Source organism: Adiantum capillus-veneris, chromosome 8 (genome assembly GCF_014529385.1).
Source record: "Adiantum capillus-veneris isolate H3 chromosome 8, ASM1452938v2, whole genome shotgun sequence".
Lineage (NCBI taxonomy): Eukaryota > Viridiplantae > Streptophyta > Polypodiopsida > Polypodiales > Pteridaceae > Adiantum > Adiantum capillus-veneris.
The window spans coordinates 73,952,788-73,973,721 of record NC_140938.1 but is presented as its reverse complement, the minus strand read 5'-3'; the positions used below and the strand labels follow the sequence as shown (position 1 = coordinate 73,973,721).

Sequence of the window (20,934 nt, the reverse complement as noted above, 5' to 3'; positions counted from 1 at the left end):
AACTGCTGCGAAGGTTCCATCCTTCCTGAGCACGAAAGATTAGAAATTTGAAGCGGATGAATATTCGCGAGATTTGGATACGGCTTTTGCCAAGGTTCGCGAGACTTTGCAGGAGTCTCAAGAACGACAGAAAAAGGCAGCGGATCGCCATCGTCGCGACTGGAAACTGAAGGAGGATGATTGGGTGCTCTTACTTTTGAGAAGGCACGCCTAAGAAAGAAAAAGGGAAAGGAGAGGCTTTTTCCAAAGCTTAGTATGTGATACTACGGACCTTTCCAGATTACTGAAAAGATAAATGATGTGTCCTTCCAATTGAAACTGCCAGATACTTGGAGGATTCACAATGCATTGCATGTGAGCCTCTTGAAACCTGTTAAGGGTGATGTGCTTGATGATGGGGAGCCTGATGAGCAACCCGAAGTGGAAGAAAACGAGGAGATCCTTGTTCCTGAACAGATTTTGGCACATAACGATACGAAGAAAGGTAAAGTCTGAAGGCGGTTCTTGGTTTAGTTCAAGAACGTTCCTGCATTTGATGCGAAGTGGATGGAGGAGGAGGACCTAGCAGATACTCCTCGGATTGTGAAACTTTACCTCAATGTTTTGGTTTAGCATAGTCTACTCCAAACGGAACCCAGAAATTTAGCTTGGTCGAAGATCTGGTGCAGTGGGATGCACAAGAGGGGAGTTACTCTGCTCCTTTGTCAACAGATGCCTCGATTTTGATACTAAAGTCACTGATGTCTCTTTGAGCTTCAGGGATATTGAGAGCTGACAATATTCTGCTGGATGACTTTATGAAATGGAATTCCTGATAATGATACTGATTTGTTTCTTCACTTCTTGTGAGTGCAGGAACTGATAGACGAAATGACTGCAGCATTTTGGTCTACTTGATCTCGAATAGACATGGTTGCAATAGGGGTTAGTCAATCGGACATCGATGAGGTCCCGATTGGACCTAGATGTGATTGCTAGCTACATTGCCGATAAATCATGGTCTAAGATCCGAATGAATGTTGAATGTCATGTGATGTCCAGTGATGTCTGGTGATGTCCTGTGATGTCGTGTGATGTGACTGTCGATTTTGTACATGTGCTAGATGTGCGTTCCTAGTACGTAGGTACTAACAGTCAGTGTCTGCTAAGACGGTTTATGGCTTTTGTCGGTTTTGCAGGCGTAATCGCGGTCGATTACAATGCTTTCAAGAGGGGGGTATGTCACAAAGTGATGACATGGCGGACAGCAGAAACCCTAATTTCTGCCAGAAACCCTAAAATTCCTGCAAACCCTAATTTCTGCCAGAAACCCTAATTTCCGGTAATCGCGGAGGCGGATTATTAAAAAAAAAATGGAAAATGATGAGCAACGCAAATGTCGCTTTTTCTCTACTTAAATGAGAAAGAGAGAGAGAGAGAATGCTTTTGCTTTCATGTTTTGACTCTATGTGAGAGAGAGAGAGAGAGAAAGAGAGAGAGAGAGAGAGAGAGAGAGAGAGAGAGAACTGATGCTTTTGATTTTAAAAGCTTTTGAGGCTCTGCTTTTGGGCATCCCTTGTAACATTTAAATTAGTGGTGAGGGCCTCACTTCTCAAAGCATCTGGACGTAGAGTCTGAGAGTGAAACCCTAACCGCTCTCTTGTACTTTGATGATTGATTAATATAAAAAGAAACACCGAAAGGGGCGCCAGTCTTTGGGGCCAATATCTCTAGGCACGGAACTCCGCCGGGCCAGTGCAAATCTATTGTGATCTGTGGATTGTTTTGAAGTGGTTATTTGGTGTTGTCGCGGTTGATTCTTGACTTGGAGTGTCCAAGTCTGTTACACCACTCACTTTGTTCGTGATCATAGCACTCTCCATAAGACGGAAAGCTCTCTCTTTCCCTAAGAATTCAAAGGAACCTTGAGCAATAAAGATCACTAATCTTGAGATAATACAACATTCATTCCGCTGCACCTTACAAATACACCCCCAATTTCAGCCTCGAAAACGCAGCCAAACAGTCATTTTCAACCACCGAAACAGTCCCAAAATTCAGCAGATAGAAGACCACAGATTTCAGCCCTAAGTCGTCGTCATCATCACCGTCGTCGTCATCGGCATAGTCCAAGTTGCATCAATCCATTGCATACGCATTGTACCACTTTGTGCAATCAAAAGTAGACCACTCTCGCCGACGAGAGTGGGGCCTTCGGAAGAGGGTTTTACAACGTCTCTGGTATAGTATCTCTCTTCTCTCTATCTCTCAGTCTCATACACTTGCACGCACAGTGTCCATTCACTTCGTTGTGATCATAGCACTCTCCATAAAGACGAAAGGCTCTCCCCTTCCCTAAGAACTAAAAGGAACCTTGAGCAAATATAGATCACTAATCTTGAAAAAAATACAACATTCATTCCGCGGCACCTTACATTTTCATAGGCCAAGGCCAAGGGCCTTTAAATATGTGCAAAGGGCTCAGTCTCTGGCATGCTTCTAGGTGAAGATGCAAAGCACGAGTGCCGGCATTGTACTGAATTCCAGCAATATAAAGAAATACCGAAAGGGGCGCCAAGGTTTGGGCCAGTCTCTCTTGGGGTGGAACTCCCTGTCTCGTGTGCCGTGCACTCTCTATCTCTTTCGGTTCAATTGTTATTTGGAGTGCTTAAAGTTGTTCAATTTGTTCTTTCTCGTTGGCACGTGGTGCCAGTCCAGTGACAGTGTACTGAATTCAACCAATATAAAGAAATACCGAAAAGGGCGCCAAGGTTTGGGGCCAATGCTCTATAACAAACTTGGACATTGTCACAACCCAATGACGTGGCAGTCCTTGTACACACACACCTACCCCTTTTGGCACGGACAGTCCCGCGGAAAAATCCGGTTGAAATGATGACGTGGCACTACCGTACGGTCAGCCTCCGTAAATTGCGCCCGAAAGCAGAGAAGGCTGTACGAACAGCCACGTGGCAACAGTGTACGGAAGAAGAAAAAAAGCAGGCTGATTTTGGCTACGCAAATTCACGGCTGAATCTTTACGCAAAAGCATGAGAAAGAGAGAGAGAGAGAGAGAGAGAGAGAGAGAGAGAGAGAGAGAGAGAGTGCTTTTGAAGCATTGCTTTATTTTTTTTGAAAGCTTTTGGGATAGCTTTTGGGGCTCTGCTTTTGGCATCCCTTGTAATCTCTTTATGAGTGTGGGCAGGCCTCCCACTTCTCAGAGCATCTGGACCAGAGTCTGAGAGTGAGAGCCTCCCACTCCCTTGTACTTTGAGTTGCAGATTAGTACAAAAAGAAATATCGAAAGGGGCACCAGTCTTTGGGGCCAATATCTCTAGGCACGGAACTCCGCCGACGGTATGAACTGTTTTGAAGTGAATTCTTGTGGTGTCGCGGTAGAATCTTGACTTAGAGTGTCCGAGTCTATTATAGTGGTATCAGAGGAACGTGGACGAAAAGGCAAGATGAAAACATGATTGGTTCCAGATTGCATGGATACTGACCCAAGCACGATGGACGAGAGTACAGAACTTTGTCGAGCATGGGGCAAAGTGAAAGACCAAGAAGCCCTGATCTTCTTTGATGGAGGAGCCAAGGCCAACTTCATTTCACCTGAATTGGTGGCGCGGCTCGAGATCACACCCGATGGGACCACTAGCAGAGGCAGTTCTAGCGGCACCCGGTAGGGACGTAGCCATTACACCTGTCATCGGCAAACTTCGGTTGCATTGTCAAGGGTATTTGGGGCACGAGGACTTCTACATAACGCCCTTGGAAGGTTGTGATGTCCTCTTGGGAATTCCCAAGTACCATAAGAACAACAATGTGGTCGATTATCGGGCGAGAACAGCGACTTTGACTGCAAAGAAGGGCCGAACCATTGTACTTGATGTAAAACTTAAGGGCGAGTCTGTCCCTATTGTATCGGCTTCGGCCGTTTCAAAATTAATGAAATCCAGTCTGTTTGTTTACTCGATCTTTTTGAAAGAGTTGAATGATGAGGATAGGACAAATATCTCTCAACTTGATAAAGAACGCCAAGATTTTCTCCACACTCATGCCGATTGCTTTTCAGAGGGCCTGCCAAGCGAGTTACCACTAGCTCGTCCTGAGGATCATACCATTGATCTGATACCTGGAAGCACACCATCGAACCGGCCACCTTACCGTGTGAGCCAAGCCCAGAACGAAGAAATTATGAACCAAGTGAAAGACTTCTTGGAAAAGGGTCTTGTCCAGCCTAGTACTTCACTGTACTGCTCTCCAGTGTTGTTGGTTTTGAAGAAAGACGGATCTTGGAGAATGTGCATCGATTATAGAGCTCTCAACAAAATCACCATCAAGAACAGAATTCCGATTCCTAGGATCGATGATATTCTTAATCGACTACAAGGATCCTCATGTTTTAGCAGGATCGATTTGAAGAGCGGATATCATCATATCTGGATCGCGCCGAGAGATGTCTACAAGACAGCTTTTCGAACGACTTTTGGGTTATTTGAGTTTTTGGTGATGCCTTTTGGCCTAACCAATGCTCCTGCGACATTTAACCGGATGATGGACTAGATTTTTCAAGAGTACATACTATTTGTTGACACTTTCTTCGATGACATCATTGTTTTCTCCAAGGATGAGAAAGAACATAGAGAAAATGTACTTCAGGTCTTTCAGGCATTACGAGATCACAAGTTGGTGATTAACGCGAAGAAAAGTGAATTTTTTCTACCAGAGATACACTTTTTGAGACACATTATGTCACCAGTGTGTGACTACTATCTATCCTTTTTGTTGATTTCTTTCTTATTATCTATTTACTTTCACTTTTTGGAAACACCCCTCGGGAAATCTAACTGCCCTGCATTGCATAGCTAGTGTGGAACTGTCCAGAGGGAGTCCAGGCCTGAGGGCAAGAGAGCACTAAGGTTGGACAAGGACTATGGTTAGCCAAGTGGGGTCATTGACTAGCCAAAGTGGAATCCTTTGCTACAGAGGCTACATTTCAATTCTGGGTGTGGCCACAGTGTACAAAGAGGGTCGGATGACCTAGAAAGATACAATGGCAGCATCTCCTAAAATTTAGGGAACTGCTATTTTGGGACCTGAAAATGTGTTGGCGTCATTACCTCCGGAATGACAAGGGGAACATTTTCTTACTCTGCCGTGAAGTCAACTGGGCAACCGGTTGGGATATTTTTAGGCGACAACCCCAAAACGGGAAAATGCTTGTAAATGTGCCAAGTGGCACATTCTGGTGCACTTGCCTCATGCAACAAGAAGTGGCGCTGAATTTGAAGAAGGGAGAGCCTCATTTTCAGATTTTGTCACAGGTTAAGAGCTATGGAGTGCTTGCTTTCCCTCTTATGCACAGTGCGGTGCCAGGAGTGATGCCTTGCACGCTACGCACTGCCCTCTCTCTCCCCTTTGGCAGTATGTTATGCCCCTCTAGTGGGCTCTTCATTTGACCAATGTACAGTTGTGTGGGTTCATGCGCGATTGCCGAGGCAAGAGCCTCTTGCACAGGTACTGGATTAGCTAGCGGCTAATCCCCCGCAGGTACAGGTGAATTCGGAGAGGTTTCACGCCAAAAATCTCGTCCGATTCAAAGGGCAAGTAGCCCTACAGGTGCGGGAGCTCGAGGACTTGCTACGGATGCGACCGGCACGCGAAACGGAGCCCGAAACAGTAAATTACAGCCTTCTGTGTATTTTTGCAGGTTTAGGGTTTTGGCCCTAAACGGACCCTAATACCCCCAGGAGGTTCGGGGACGCAAGAGGACCGCTGTACAGGTGATCTGGCGCATTTTCAGGGCTGAAAACAGAGAATTCAGCGTGCTGCAGATTCTCGCCAGGTTTTGCAAAGTGCCCGTATGCGTCGGGAAGGTCGGCCAATGCGTGGGAATACTGACTGTGAAGGGTTCTAGTACAGTTATGCTGCCGAAATCGGGCTGGAACAGTGGAAATTCAGCCGAGTTTGTGCGGGGCAGCTTGTAGGGATCCACAGCGTTTATTCCCTCTTTTGAACAATAAAGAAATACCCAAAGGGGCGCCTAAGTTAGGGGCCAATCTGGTGTCGGTCTTCTCATACAGGTGCATTCTAGCATCTGTATCCCATTCCCCTCTCTTGTGTCACTATAGCGCAGGTAAAATAGACGACTAATAATGGGTGAAAGCTAAATCAAGGTTTAAAGTAAAGTCTACCGCCCTTTTTGGATTGAACAGGCCGGTTTCACATTATGTCAGCGGCAAGAGTGCAGATGGACTCGGCCAAGATAGAGACTATCCGTGATTGGCCCGATTTGAAGAATGTCCATGAAGTTAGAAGCTTCTTGGGCTTGTGTTCATACTACATGCGGTTCATTAGAAAGTTTGCAACGGTTGCTTCCCCTTTGCATTTGTTGACGTAGAAAGGAGTCCCTTGCTCATGGGGACCCACAAAGGTGACTGCCTTTCAGACATTGAAAGAGAAATTGACTACAGGACCAGTTTTGACTTTGTCGGACTTGCAAAAGTCATTTGAAGTATATTGTGATGCTTGTGGTCGTAGTTTGGGTGCGGTCTTGATGCAAGAAGGCCATGTCATTGCCTACGAGAGCCGACTGTCCTCAAGGCCGGAATTGACAGCACAGAATTATGAGAAAGAGCTTTTGGCGGTTATCCATGCTCTTACTCAGTGGCCACATTACCTACTCGGAGCGGATTTTACTGTCTTCACAGACCATCAGAGTTTACACTACTTCTTGTCACAGAAGTAGCTATCGGAAAAGCAGATGCGGAGGGCGAACATCTTGTCACAGTTTCACTTCCAAATTATCCATGTGCAAGGACAGAAGAATTTGGTGGCAGATGCTGTGTCCCAAAAGCCGTTGGTTCTGGCTATTTCCACGATTCATCATAGGAGCAGTATGCCACAAATATAGATTTTGCAGATATTTTCACTCGGATACGGAATGGGGAGATAGTAGAGGGATATTCCATTCGGGATGGCTACTTGATGAGGAAAACCATGTTGTGCGTTACACAGCCGTTGAGGGAAAAGGTTATGACCGAATGCCACTGTGCACCTTTTACGGGTCACCGCGGCATTACTACCACCTTGAAAGGGGTAGAGAGATACTTCTTTTGGCCGAGACTCAAGAAGGATGTGGACGATTTTGTACGCAGTTGTTTGGTATGCCAGAAGGTCAAGTTTGACAGGCATAAAGCACAGGGATTGTTACAGCCTTTGTCCATACCCACCGGCCCCTGGGAAAGTATTGCAATGGATTTCATTTTTGATCTCCCAAGAACACAGAGTGGTCACGATGGTATCTGGACTGTTATTAACCGATTTAGCAAGCAAGCTCATTTCATTCCAGTGAAGAAAACAGTCAAGCCGCATCACTTAGCGAGACTGTTTGTGGCCCACATCTTCAAATTACATGGCATGCCCGAGACGATTGTCTCCAACAGGGACCCCAGATTCACGAGTTTGTTTTGGAAGGCTATTTGGGAGAACATTGGCACGCAGTTGCAGTTCTCGTCATCTTGCCACCCGCAGACTAACGGGCAAGTGGTACTAGATTTATACTAGATTTATTGAAGTCTTACATCTCGGATCAGAAGACTCAATGGGAAAAGTATTTACCTTGGGTGGAATTTGCCTACAATAACACGATACACTCTTCGATGGGGAAGGCGCCATTTGAGATTATTGAAGGTGCTACGAAGGTTCCACCCTTCCTAAGCACGAAAGATAAGATTTTTCAAGCCGATGAGTACACGCGTGACTTGGACACGGCTTTTGCCAAGGTCCGCGAGGCTTTGCAGAAATCTCAAGAAAGACAGAAAAAAGCAGCAGATCGCCATCGTTGCGATTTGAAATTGAAGGAGAACGATTGGGTGCTTTTAAGTTTTGAGAAGGCACGCCTGAGAAAGAAAAAGGCTTTTTCCAAAGCTTAGTATGCGATACTACGGACCTTTCTAGACCTCCGAAAAGATAAATGATGTCTCCTTTAGACTGAAGCTACCCGACACTTGGAGGATTCACAATGCTTTTCACGTGAGTCTCTTGAAGCCTTTTAAAGGCGATGTGTCCGAAGATGGGGAGCCTGATGCACAACCCGAAGTGGAAGAAAACGAGGAGATCCTTGTTCCCGAACAGATATTGGCACATAAAGACAGAAAGATTAAGGGTAAAGTGATAAGGCCGTTCTTGGTTAAATTCAAGAACTATCCTGCACTGGATGCGAAGTGGATGGAGGAGGAGAACATAGCAGATACTCCTTAGATTGTGAATCTTTACCCTGAAAAGCAATTACATTGAAAAGCCTTCAAAACTCAAAAGCTTCTGGTCCAAAAGCAAAGCAAAAAAGCTACCAGCGTAATTTATGGAAATCCGTACAGCCTACCACGTCATCATGCCAGCGCAATTTTCAAAAATCTGCCACGTCATCAGTTTTTGTGTGTGGATCCTGCTTTATTTTAGTTTCTTTATGTCACTAGGGCCCCATCGAACGGGGTCCCCATTAGTTGGTAGGACTTCTTCTTCTGTTACTTGTTCTTCTTAGGGTTTAGGCGCCTCGGCCGACATCTGCAAGTTGGCTCCATTCTTCGGGGCTTTGACACGTCAACGGTTTGTTACAAAAGGCATCACCAAAAATTCATGTAAACTGAAGCTCGTCCGAAAAGCTATCTTGAAGACATCTCCCGACGCGATTCAAATCTGATGATATCCGCTTTTCAAATCAATCCTGCTGAAACAAGAGGATCCCTGTAATTTGTCAAGAATATCATCGATTCTAGGAATCCGAAATCTGTTCTTGATGGTAATTTTATTGAGAGCTCTATACTCAATGCACATTCTCCAAGATCCGTCTTTCTTTAAAACCAACAACACCAGAGAGCAATAGGGCGAAGTACTCAGCTGGATAAGACCCTTTTCCAAGAGGTCTTTTGTCACCAGCGTGTGACTACTATCTATCCTTTTTGTTGATTTCTTTCTTATTATCTATTTACTTTCACTTTTTGGAAACACCCCTCGGGAAATCTAACTGCCTTGCATTGCATAGCTAGTGTGGAACTGTCCAGAGGGAGTCCAGGCCTGAGGGCAAGAGAGCACTAAGGTTGGACAAGGACTATGGTTAGCCAAGTGGGGTCATTGACTAGCCAAAGTGGAATCCTTTGCTACAGAGGCTACATTTCAGTTCTGGATGTGGCCGCAGTGTACAAAGAGGGTCGGATGACCTAGAAAGATACAATGGCAGCATCTCCTAAAATTTAGGGAACTGCTATTTTGGGACCTGAAAATGTCTTCGCGTCATTACGTGCAGTTTGACATGGGGATCATTTTGTTACTCTGTGGCCAAGTCAACAGAGGCTGCAGGTGAGATATTTTTAGACCCGAGGGTCTAAAGCGGGAAAATGCACAAATGAGTGACACTTGGCACTCTGAGGCCAGTTTACTACTTATAGAGAAGGCAAAAACGTGATTTATAGCTGGGAGGCTCATTTTGCAAGTCTCTGTCACAGGTTAAGAGCTATGGAGTGCTTGCTTTCCCTCTTATGCACAGTGCGGTGCCAGGAGTGATGCCCTGCACGCTACGCACTGCCCTCTCTCTCCCCTTTGGCAGTATGTTATGCCCTTCTAGTGGGCTCTTCATTTGACCAATGTACAGTTGTGTGGGTTCATGCGCGATTGCCGAGGCAAGAGCCTCTTGCACAGGTATTGGATTAGCTAGCGGCTAATCCCCCCGCAGGTACAGGTGAATTTGGAGAGGTTTCACGCCAGAAATCTCGTCCGATTCAAAGGGCAAGTAGCCCTACAGGTGCGGGAGCTCGAGGACTTGCTACGGATGCGACCGGCACGCGAAACGGAGCCCGAAACAGTGAATTACAGCCTGCTGTGTATTTTTGCAGGTTTAGGGTTTTGGCCCTAAACGGACCCTAATACCCCCAGGAGGTTCGGGGACGCAAGGGGACCGCTGTACAGGTGATCTGGCGCATTTTCAGGGCTGAAAACAGAGAATTCAGCGTGCTGCAGATTCTCGCCAGGTTTTGCAGAGTGCCCGTATGCGTCGGGAAAGTCGGCCAATGCGTGGGAATACTAACCGTGAAGGGTTCTAGTACAGTCAACAGAAGAGCAACAGAAGGTCCTGTCACAGGTTAAGAGCTATGGAGTGCTTGCTTTCCCTCTTATGCACAGTGCGGTGCCAGGAGTGATGCCCTGCACGCTACGCACTGCCCTCTCTCTCCCCTTTGGCAGTATGTTATGCCCCTCTAGTGGGCTCTTCATTTGACCAATGTACAGTTGTGTGGGTTCATGCGCGATTGCCGAGGCAAGAGCCTCTTGCACAGGTACTGGATTAGCTAGCGGCTAATCCCCCCGCAGGTACATGTGAATTTGGAGAGGTTTCACGCCAGAAATCTCGTCCGATTCAAAGGGCAAGTAGCCCTACAGGTGCGGGAGCTCGAGGACTTGCTACGGATGCGACCGGCACGCGAAACGGAGCCCGAAACAGTGAATTACAGCCTGCTGTGTATTTTTGCAGGTTTAGGGTTTTGGCCCTAAACGGACCCTTATACCCCCAGGAGGTTCGGGGACGCAAGGGGACCGCTGTACAGGTGATCTGGCGCATTTTCAGGGCTGAAAACAGAGAATTCAGCGTGCTGCAGATTCTCGCCAGGTTTTGCAAAGTGCCCGTATGCGTCGGGAAAGTCGGCCAATGCGTGGGAATACTGACCGTGAAGGGTTCTAGTACAGTTATGCTGCCGAAATCAGGCTGGAACCGTGGAAATTCAGCCGAGTTTGTGCGGGGCAGCTCGTAGGGAACCACAGCGTTTATTCCCTCTTTTGAACAATAAAGAAATACCGAAAGGGGCGCCTAAGTTAGGGGCCAATCTGGTGTCCGTCTACTCATACAGGTGCAATCTAGCAGCCTGTATCCCTCTCCCCTTTGTTGTGTCTTGAAAGTACAGGTAAAATAGACAACTAATAATGGGTGAAAGCTAAATCAAGGTTTAAAGTAAAGTCTACCGCCCTTTTTGGATTGAAGCCGGTTTCATCTTTCACTTGGTTCATAATCTCTTCATTCTAGGCTCCGCTCACACGGTAAGGTGGCCGGTGTGCTTCCAGGTATCAGATTGTCACGAGGACGTGGCAGATGTTAATTATGTCACGAGGACGTGGCAGCTGCTAACTTTAGTTGTTGGTTTCTTTCCAATGGGTTTGTTTTATTTTTGAGACCCTCTTCTTGAAGTAGCAAACGATCGGACATTGTATGGCCAATGTGAACGGTAGTTTCACTCGCAGACGGGAAGTGGTCGGCACTGGAATTCGTATAGTAAGAGGATGTCTAGGCTCAGAGCAAGATCATATAGGTCCCCCCGTCGCACTTAGCAAGTTGGTGGATACTAGGAAGTGAACTCAATAAAGGCATAAAGTCAAGGTGGGACTACCAACGAAAATATCCGACAGTTGGGCCACATTGCATTTTTGGATGCGGTCCCAATGAGAATAGATGGTCAGATGACCACAGGGAGCCCAACGGAATCATTTCCTAAAATTTAGGAAACTGCTATTTTGGGCAACGAAATGTGTTCGCGTCATTACATCCGGTATGACCAGGGGAACACTTTACAACTCTGCCGCAAAGTCAACTGGGCGACCAGTCGGGAGATTTTTAGGCTGCAACCCCGAAACGGGCAAAAGCTTGTAAATGCGGCAAGTGGCAATTTTTCATGAACTTGCCTCATGCAAAAAAAAGGGCGCTGATTTTTAAGCTGGGAGAGGCTTCATTTGGGTTTTTGTCACAGGTTAAGAGCTATGGAGTGCTTTCTTTCCCTCCCATGTAGAGTGTGGTGCTAGGAGTGAATCCCTGCACACTACACACTGCTCTCTCTCCCCCCTACGTGCAGTTATGTGATGCCCCACAAGAGGGCTCTTCATTTGACTGATGTACAGCTGTGTGGTTTCATGCTTTTGTGCTGAAGCAAGAGCCTCCTTGAGCAGGAACAGGGGTAGCTAGCTGCTACTCCAAAGCCGGCACCGGTGAGGGTCATAACCTCACCGTACAAGTGCAAATTCAGCGCTGTGTATGCGCAGAAAATTGACTGTTTTTCAGCCATACGGACGCCAGAACCTTTGGGAATCGTGCTCCATTGGCAGAGAACAGTTCGAGGACTGTTTAGGGCTAGAAACAGGGCAAAAACCAGTAAATACAGCGAGCTGAATTTACTGTTTTTGGGCAGGAATCAGAGGGTTTACGCCAGTGCAAGTGAGATCCAGCAGGGGAACCGATTTTGCGCAAGTTTTGGGGCTGTTATGCTGCCGAAATTTGGCCAAATCGGGTAGTATATAGTGTGATACAGGTAAAGGATTCCCAGGACCTTACTTTGTAATTTCCCTCTCAAAGAACAAAGAGATACCGAAAGGGGCGCCAATTTTGGGGCCTACAGGTTGTTGGCGTCTGCTCGGGGCATTCTAGCTTCCGAGCCGTGTGTGTATTCAAGTGTTAATTCCCATCACAAGTTTCCTTTGCACGTTCTCTCTGTGTGTGTCTAAAGTAAAGAATTTCGGGTGAAAGCCAAAGCCTACCACCCCACGGGCCGGTTTCACAGATAAATAGTATGATCCTCAGGACAAGATGGTGGCAACTCGCCTAAGAGGCCCTCAGAAAAGCAATCGGCATGAGTGTGGAGAAAATCTTGGCGTTCTTTATCAAGTTCAGACATATTCTTTCCTATGTTCATCATTTAACTCTTTCAAATAGATCAAGTAAACAAACAGACTGGATTTCATTAATTTCGAAACGGTCGAAGCCAATACAATAGGGACAGACTTGCCCTTCAGTTTCACATCAAGTACAATTTTTCGACCCTTTTCATCCATCAATGTCGCTTTCTTCGCCCGATAATCGATCACGACGTTGTTCTTATGGTACCAAGGGACTCCAAGGAGGACATCACAACCTTCCAAGGGCATTATGTAAAAGTTCTCGTGCCCCAAATACCCCTGACAATGCAACCGAAGTTTGCTAATGACAGGTGTAATGGCTATGTCTCGTCCGGGTGACGCTAGAACTGACTCTGCTTGTGGTCCCATCTGATCGGGTGTAATCTCGAGTCGCGCCGCCAATTCAGCTGAAATGAAGTTGGCCTTGGCTCCTCGAACAAAGAAAATCAGGGCTTCTTGATCTTTCACTTTGCCCCAAGCTCGGCAAAGTTCTGTACTTTCATCAATCTTGCTTGGGTCAGCACCCATGCAATCTGGAACCAGTCGTGCTTTCATCTTGCCTTTTTTGCCACGTTCCTCTACTGCTCTCGAACTCTCTAGCCTGTCTTCATTTTGTTCTTGCTATGCCTTTTTAGGGCACTTCGCAGAGACGTGCCCATGTTCCCTGCATCCAAAACACTTCCCCTCTTTGATGTAGTTGGCCCTCTCTCGAAGAGTGAGCGGGGGTCGTGAATCCTTGTCTTTCTTTTCTTGGGAACTCTCTCTTTCTACTTTCATTGTTAGAAGTCTGTTGGGTTCTCTGAGTCAAGATCTCATCAATGGGGTAAGTCAAATTGCCCGAATGTATCGCAAAACCCCGTTTCGCATGACCCATCAATTCTTGAATAGAATTTGACTTTTGTTCCGAGCAATAGTCTCGGATCTCTGTAAGCAGTCTGCAGCAAAACGCTCAATCTGTTCTTTAAACGAGGCCTTCTTAAATGAAGAGGCTGGTAGAAAAGAGTCCCAAAATCTCTCGCAATAAGCGTCCAGAGAATCTCCCTTGGTCATCCGAAGATGATTCCAAGCAGTTCGTATATATCTCGTTCGTACTCCCGAGTCAGCCAAGAAGAAATAAAAAGCCTTCTAAATTTCAACCATTTAATTGGAGCTTCCTTCCTCAGAAGAAGAGTGGACCACCATGTTCGAGCATTTCCCTTGAAGAAAGATGTAGCCCTCCTAATCTTGGAGTGCTCTGAGTAATGCCCAGAAGAGAGAGCTATGTCAAACTGTTGTATGAAGGCCAAAGCCCTCGGAGCATCTCCAAATCCAGAAAAAGAGTCAAACTTAATTGATTGTCCACCTTCTTTGAATTCTTTTACTTTCTTGTTTCTATCTTCGAGGAAATCATATTGGTTGACTTTGTAAAAATGCTTCTTCTTTGCATAAAACATGTGATCGTCAGAGTCCGAACTGTCTGAGGATGACTCCTCTGTAGAACTGTCAGAAACTGGGCGAAATTTAGGCTTCTTTGCCTTTTTCTTGCCCATTCCAAAGCTTTGCTTTTTGCTTCGCTTTTTGCCTTTTCTGTCTTCTTTGCTCGAGTCCGAAGAGCTAGAAGAGCTGTCAGAAGAAGAAGAAGAAGAAGAAGATGAACTAGGTAGTCCTTCAAATCGTACACGCTTCTTCTGCTTTCTTGCCGATGCAAAAGAAGATTTACGACCCAAATAACCCAGGAAGTCAGTTCCTTCTTATACTTTTTCTCATGCTTTTTGGATTTGTTGTTTGCGTCCAAAAGCCGGCTAATCTGTGTCTGAACCACCTCTCGTAATTCTTGCTCTGTAAGCATCCTTGGAGAAGGAGGTTTCTTGATTGCCGGTTTGATGGGTGGTTCTGTGGCCTTCTGCCACTGGGTGTGTACTTCGAGGGATTGCTGAGACAAAAAATTTGCAAATTTTGGATTCTTCGCAATTTTAATCATCTGCTTTGTTGCCTCGTCAACCAATTGTCGACGTTCCATCTCTTCAATCTCAAACTGAGTAGGCCGAGGTGGGCCGTACTCTTCCTCTGATTGCTCATGAGAATCTTCTTTGTGATCTCCTCCCGCATTCACAGATGTAGAAGAAGTCGACTGATTTTTGTTATGATCCATAAGTGCCGCAAGAAAAGAATCGGATTTCCGAGTAGAAGAGACATCGGCCGCGCTCTGATATCATTGTAACAAACTTGGACACCCCAAGTCAAGATTCTATCGTGACACAATAGAGATTCACCTCAAAACAATTCACAAAATTGACACGGCCCGACGTAGTTCCATGCCCAGAGGTATTGGCCCCAAAGATTGGCTCCCCTTTCGGTATTTCTTTTAGTATTAATCTGTGTTCAAAGTACATGAGAGCGGGTAGGTGCTCACTCTCAGACTCTATGTCCAGATGCTCTGAGAAGTGAGGCCTTGCCCACTTATTTAAAGGTACAAGGGATGATCAAAAGCAGAGCCCCAAAAGCATTTAAACTCAAAAGAAATTGTCCAAAAGCTTTCAAAAATTAAAGCATCCAGCCCCAACATCTGCCGTAAATCAGCCAGCGTACGAAATGCCACGTCAGCTCTGTCAGCGTATTCTGCGCTGCAATTTCCGGAATTCCGTACAGTTGGCCACGTCAACCTCCTGCCAGTGCATTATGCAAGGATCCGTACTACTACCACATAGCATTTTTGCCGCGGTCATTGTGTGTGTGTCTGGAAGCCTGCCAAGTCACCAGTTTGTGCCAACGCGAATCACGGAATTCCATACAGTTCTACTGCGTCAACATGCTGCCAGCGCAATTTGTGGCGCGATTTGCAGACGTCCGTATTGCCACGTCAACAGTTGTCCGATGGTCATGCCACCTCATCACTGATCTGTGGGAACTCTTGGAATAGCCATAGATAGACCAAAAGCGTCAAGGTAAAGTTCCAAATCTGAGGAGTATCAGGTAGTCCTCCTCCTCCGTCCAATTCGCTTAACTAAGAACGACCGTTCACTTTACCTTTCTCTTTCCTGTCTTGTAAAGTCAGTATCTGTTCCTAAACGAGTATCTTCTCACTCATTTTCAATTCAAGTTCATCCGGGAGCTATCACCGCTCCAGAGCCGTCATCATCATCTCATTCATAATCGTATTATATACTCACAAATAACAAGTTCTTCCATACAACATTGCTTTCATCCAAAAATTCAAAATCTTCTTTTGAAAAGTCTTATTTCATAAATTAATGCTAATTCATCCATAATGTTCTATCAAAAATCTAGTCTAGAACGAGTATCTCCACGTCCCGCTGTATTTCCATTATGTCACTCACCCTTATCTTGTGCATTGTTGGGGCACTCTGCAACGATATGTCCTTGTCCACATTCAAAACACTTTTCTGCTTTGAAATATTCATCTTTCTGATCTTAAGTAAGTTAATCTTCTATCAATCGAGTTCATGTATTTGTCTGTCGTCTGTTTCTGTTCAAACTTGTCGAAGGTTCGTCTAGTGGGTAAGTCAAGTTACCCGAATGCATAGTGAATCCCTGCTTAGCATGTCCCATCAATTGTTGAATGGACTCTGACTTCTTTTCAAGACAGTAGTCTCGAATTTCTTTGCGAAGTCCACAACAAAACCTCTCAATCTGCTCCTTAAAACTTGTCTTCTTGAAAGAAGAGGTTGGAAGGAAAGTATCCCAAAATCTTTCACAATAATCATCCAAAGTGTCACCTTTGATCATCCGAAGGTGGTTCCAATCGGTTCTCACATCTCATTCATACTCTTGAGTGATCCATAAAGAAATAAAGAGTTTCTTGAATTTCAACCATTCTGTCAGTGCTTCTTTCCGTAACAAAAGAGTAGACCACCATGTCCGTGCATTGCCTTTCAGAAAGGATGTTGCCCGTCTAATCTAGGAGTGCTCTGTATAGGGGCCTCCAAAAAATGTTGTGTCAAACTGTTGGATAAAGGCTAGAGCCTTAGGAGCATCTCGAAACCTTGAAAAGGTTTCAAACTTTACTACTTGTCCAATTTCTTTAAATTCCTTGGCCTTCTTGCCCTTGTCATTGAGAAAATCATATTGATTGGCTCTGTAGAAGTGCTTCCTTTTTGTAAAAGTGCTTCCTTTTTTAATAAAACGTATAATCTGCTCGTCGTTTCTTCCCTTTCTGTCCTCATCACTCGAGTCAAAAAAGGATGAGCTATCCGAGCTGTCGGAAGAAGATGAGGACAATGCTTCGAAGCGTACATGCTTCTTCTGTTTTCTTGCTTTCTCAAAAGAGGATTTTCGGCCCCAATAACCAAGGAAGTCAATTCCCTTGTTACGTTTCTTCAATTGCTTCTCCTTTGACCCAAATAGTTGGTTGACTCATTTTTTGACAATGTCCTCGAGTTCATCTTCAGTAGTAAGCATCCTTGGGACAAGAGGTTTCTTGATTGCCGATTTTAATGGTGACTCCATGGCTTTTTGCCAATGAGTACGCACTTCATCCATCGGGTGCCGGGTCAAAAATTTGGCATACCGTAGATCCTTGGCAAACTAAAGCATGTGCTTTGCGCACTCCTCAACCTGCTGTTGACGTTGCATCTCCATGAGTTGATACTACAAGGTCGAGGTGGCCCGTACTCGTTCTCTGCTAATCCACTTGAATTTTCCGTACCACCTCCCACTTCGAAGGTGGCAGATAGAGTCGTCTGATTCTTTTCGGAATCCATGTGCCTATGATTACTACCTTGTTAGTGCCAAGCCGGTCGCAGTGGTATTAGAGCTTCATTCAATTCTTCTTCCATGGACGATCTGGTCAGACTTCGCAGCACACGCCATTGACAAAGAAATTGATTAGGTGTCACAAAGTGATGACATGGCATGACCACCCCGGGCGGGACAAATGACGCAACAGAACTTACAAACATGATGACGTGGCAGTAGTACGGAACCCCCGAATTTTCCACTGACATGCTAACGTGGAAGACTGTACAGACAGACCTGTAAATCACGCTGACAACTGTACAAAATTTTCAAAATTTGTGTTGACTGCTTTTGGCAATTTTTGGGATCATTTGCTTTTGGAACAATTGCTTTTGGGGTTCATTGCTTTAGGATCCAATGGCTTTTAGTTTAACTACTTTTGGGGCTCTCCTTTTGGCATCCCTTGTAAGAATAAAAGGACCCTTAGAGGCCTCACTTCTCAGAGCATCTGGACACAGAGTCTGAGAGCAGAGGACCCCTATGGGAGTTGTACTTTGGTCAAGATTTAATATAATAAAGATTACCGAAAGGAACACCAAGTTTTGGGGCCCATACCTCTGGGCACGGAACTACGCCGGGCCATGACGTCTCGAATTGAATTGTGATTTAAAGTTGTGAAGTATTTTCAGTGAATCTCTCTCTCGTGTCGTGACACATTCTAGACTTGGGGTGTCCAAGTATGTTACAGAGGTATCAGAGCCAAGCTGATTTCTCTGCTATCAGGAAATCCGATCCTTCTTCTCGCAAACAGAAGTAAGAACTTGAACTTACCAAAAGTAATCACAACATGACGTAGCAAAGTTCCACTCTCAAATGCATTCGTCCAAAAGTCAGGAGCCCCTCTTGGTACTTCTTTTTATATTGATAGCAGAGTACAAAAAGCTGGCGCTAGCCCCAAAAAGCAATTGCTAGAAACATTGATGCCCAAGGTGCTCACACTGTGTAAAAGTTGCCACATTATCGTTATACGGCAGGCCATAAATTGCATCACAAAACTCGGGCTTCCACATCAGCACCATACAGCCAACCACGTCATAATTTGCAACTGCCAATCTCTCCTCTTTTGCCGCCATGTGTGCCACGTCCTCACTTGTGACAAGGTATCATCAAAAGTGTCATCAACCATGTCGTCTCCACCAAGGCAACAAGCAACCTCCCGTGAAGATCCAGACTCCCTTGCAAGGGACAAGGGCCGCCTCAAATAGATCCAAAAACAACCCCCTTTGCCGCACCAAATACTATTAATGGCTGGCTGAAAATCAGTAAAGGTTTCAGGCCAAAATCAGGCACAAACTACCGCACATGAGGTCCCTCTTGCCTTCAAAACAATGCTGTAAAGACATCCAGCTCATTACTTAAAAACACAGCAGCACTCCTCTGTCCTCTACCTACTGAAAACGCAGGTTCTTATAAGTTCTTCGTGACAAAATCGAAGCAAAACACGCGGCCCCCTCTCAATGCAAAAACGCAGATGTGGGGGGGATCTCAGCGACTGAAAAGCAGCAACAAGTCGCCCTCCTTCTGGCTGAAAATCTGCAACTTATGCATCCCTTCACGCACTCCCAATTGCAAGGCCGGCATTGTCGATGCCATGGCTCTAATACTATGTCAAAGTGCAGTGAGAGAGAGAGAGAGAGAGAGAGAGAGAGAGAGAGAGAGAGAGAGAGAGAGAGAGAATGTGCACAAGCCCCACAGAAAACTCTTTAAGAAGAGGATACAATGCTTTGCAAACATGCCAGATATGGGGAAGCCCCTACTCCCCTATACAACGGGTGCACACTGGCTACCTGACTCCCTTCAAACAACCCATGACCCATAAATGAGAGAATATGAAGAGACGCTGGACAGAAATAGCGATGGCGGTCAAGACAGACGAAGTCTATGGCATCTAGGCACTAGAGAATCCTCAAAAGGTCTGGCACAACCACAAAGAAGCCCTCTCTCCCTAGATCTAGACAAGAAACCATGGAGTAACCTCCAAAACTCTAAAATCAGTCTCTATTCATCTATGTCGCCACAAACTTTACTTAAGTTTAAGGACTCGTTCCCTTCCTTGATTCCAAGGATATCTAAGACTAAGCCTGCATTAGAATTTGGCCTTGGTTCTCTTGGCCTTGGGGTGCTGAAATGTTGGGTGGTGCCATAGTCTATGTGAGAACCAAAAATAATATAAAGAGAATCCAATAGCCTACACAATGAGGCTTAGTCCCAAAGTAACGATGTATATAGGATATATTTAATCAATGTTTAAAGGCCAGAGACATACCATACCGTGCCCATGAACATGAACATGAACAGCTCCCCGTTGTATCCATCATAGCAAAAACTTGCTCTCTTAGCCCTCGCATGTTGCACGTGGCCAAAAGACATTGTCCAAGGACTCAGGAGTAGCCAAAAGGACTCTTGTATGTACGATGCATGGTCTACCAAGTGCACATCACAAAGTAAAGCCAGACAGTAGGCAAGTTTTAAGGGCTCTCAGCAGGAAGCACATAGAGCTTCACAGCTAGGGCAACGTCTAATAGGCTGTTTGCCAAACCTACTAGCCAGTCAGCATGTTGTATACGGGCACAAACCAAACAACAAAGCACCCACTGAAAGGTTCCAAAGAAGTGTAGCAGAAACATAGCTTACACACTGCAATAAATAGGAAACTTACAAGACGGGAGGTAGAATTCATGATTGAGTCCACCATATTGCGCACTCTGTGATTTTGGTGCAGGCGTTCCTTGTGTGTTTTAGCATCCCGCTGCAAATCCTTCACAATTAGCCGTTCTAGGCGCTCTACGTCCTCGTGGTCAGCTCGCGTCTGTTCCAAGAGTGTTCCCGACATGGCGCACAATTGCTTGGAAACCTGCCTAGTCTCGCTATCCCGAAGCCCTAGCAGGTCCTTGCAAATACGCAGAGCGGGGATCGAAAACGTGTGCCAATGTGGCAGGGACTCTTTTACCTCTAACACGGTGTTGGATTTTGGCCCCAATTTAAATTACTTGTTTGGCCTTACAAATCGTGGTCGTAGTCTTGCTTGGTCGTAGTCTTGCTTGGTGGGCATTGCTATTGAATTTCTATGAAACATACACATGGACATCAAGCATCTAGCACTAACGTGAACATTTACAGAGTGCGTCAACGAACTTTTAGAAAACAATTCCAGATATGATGATTGATTACCTCTATAGCTATATGTAAAATGGTCCAATTTCACGGCTTTCTCTACAATTGTTTGAGCAATGAGACGAAGGCACTACTGCTCTTTGTCGTACATTTTCCGATAGATTCTTGAGTGGAGTTCTAAATTAACTTCAGGAAGCATTGACAAACTCAAAAATTACAAAAAGCATCAAAAGACTATAGAAATTAACGACTTGATAATCATGTACAGGTTTCATTCAATTGTGCAAGCTGAAGGACAATGTTTGTGTCAAGCTACATAAAGCAATATAAATAGTTAAACATTTTGTCTTTCAATGAAGTGTCACAGAGTGAAAATGCTAAATAGACAGTGCATGTCAT

The 20,934-nt window shown here is 45.4% G+C and overlaps 1 protein-coding gene across 1 annotated transcript in view; it reads right to left on the bottom strand.

Moving 5' to 3' along the window:
* ATO (splicing factor-like protein) overlaps positions 1-20,379 on the bottom strand; it is a 53,434-nt gene extending 33,055 nt beyond the window's left edge. Inside the window, exon 1 of the mRNA XM_086518093.1 lies at positions 20,081-20,379. Coding sequence (XP_086374219.1) covers positions 20,081-20,254 — 174 coding nt within the window. The 5' untranslated portion in view covers positions 20,255-20,379. The remainder of the gene's footprint in view (positions 1-20,080) is intronic.
* Positions 20,380-20,934: the final 555 nt, after the last annotated feature.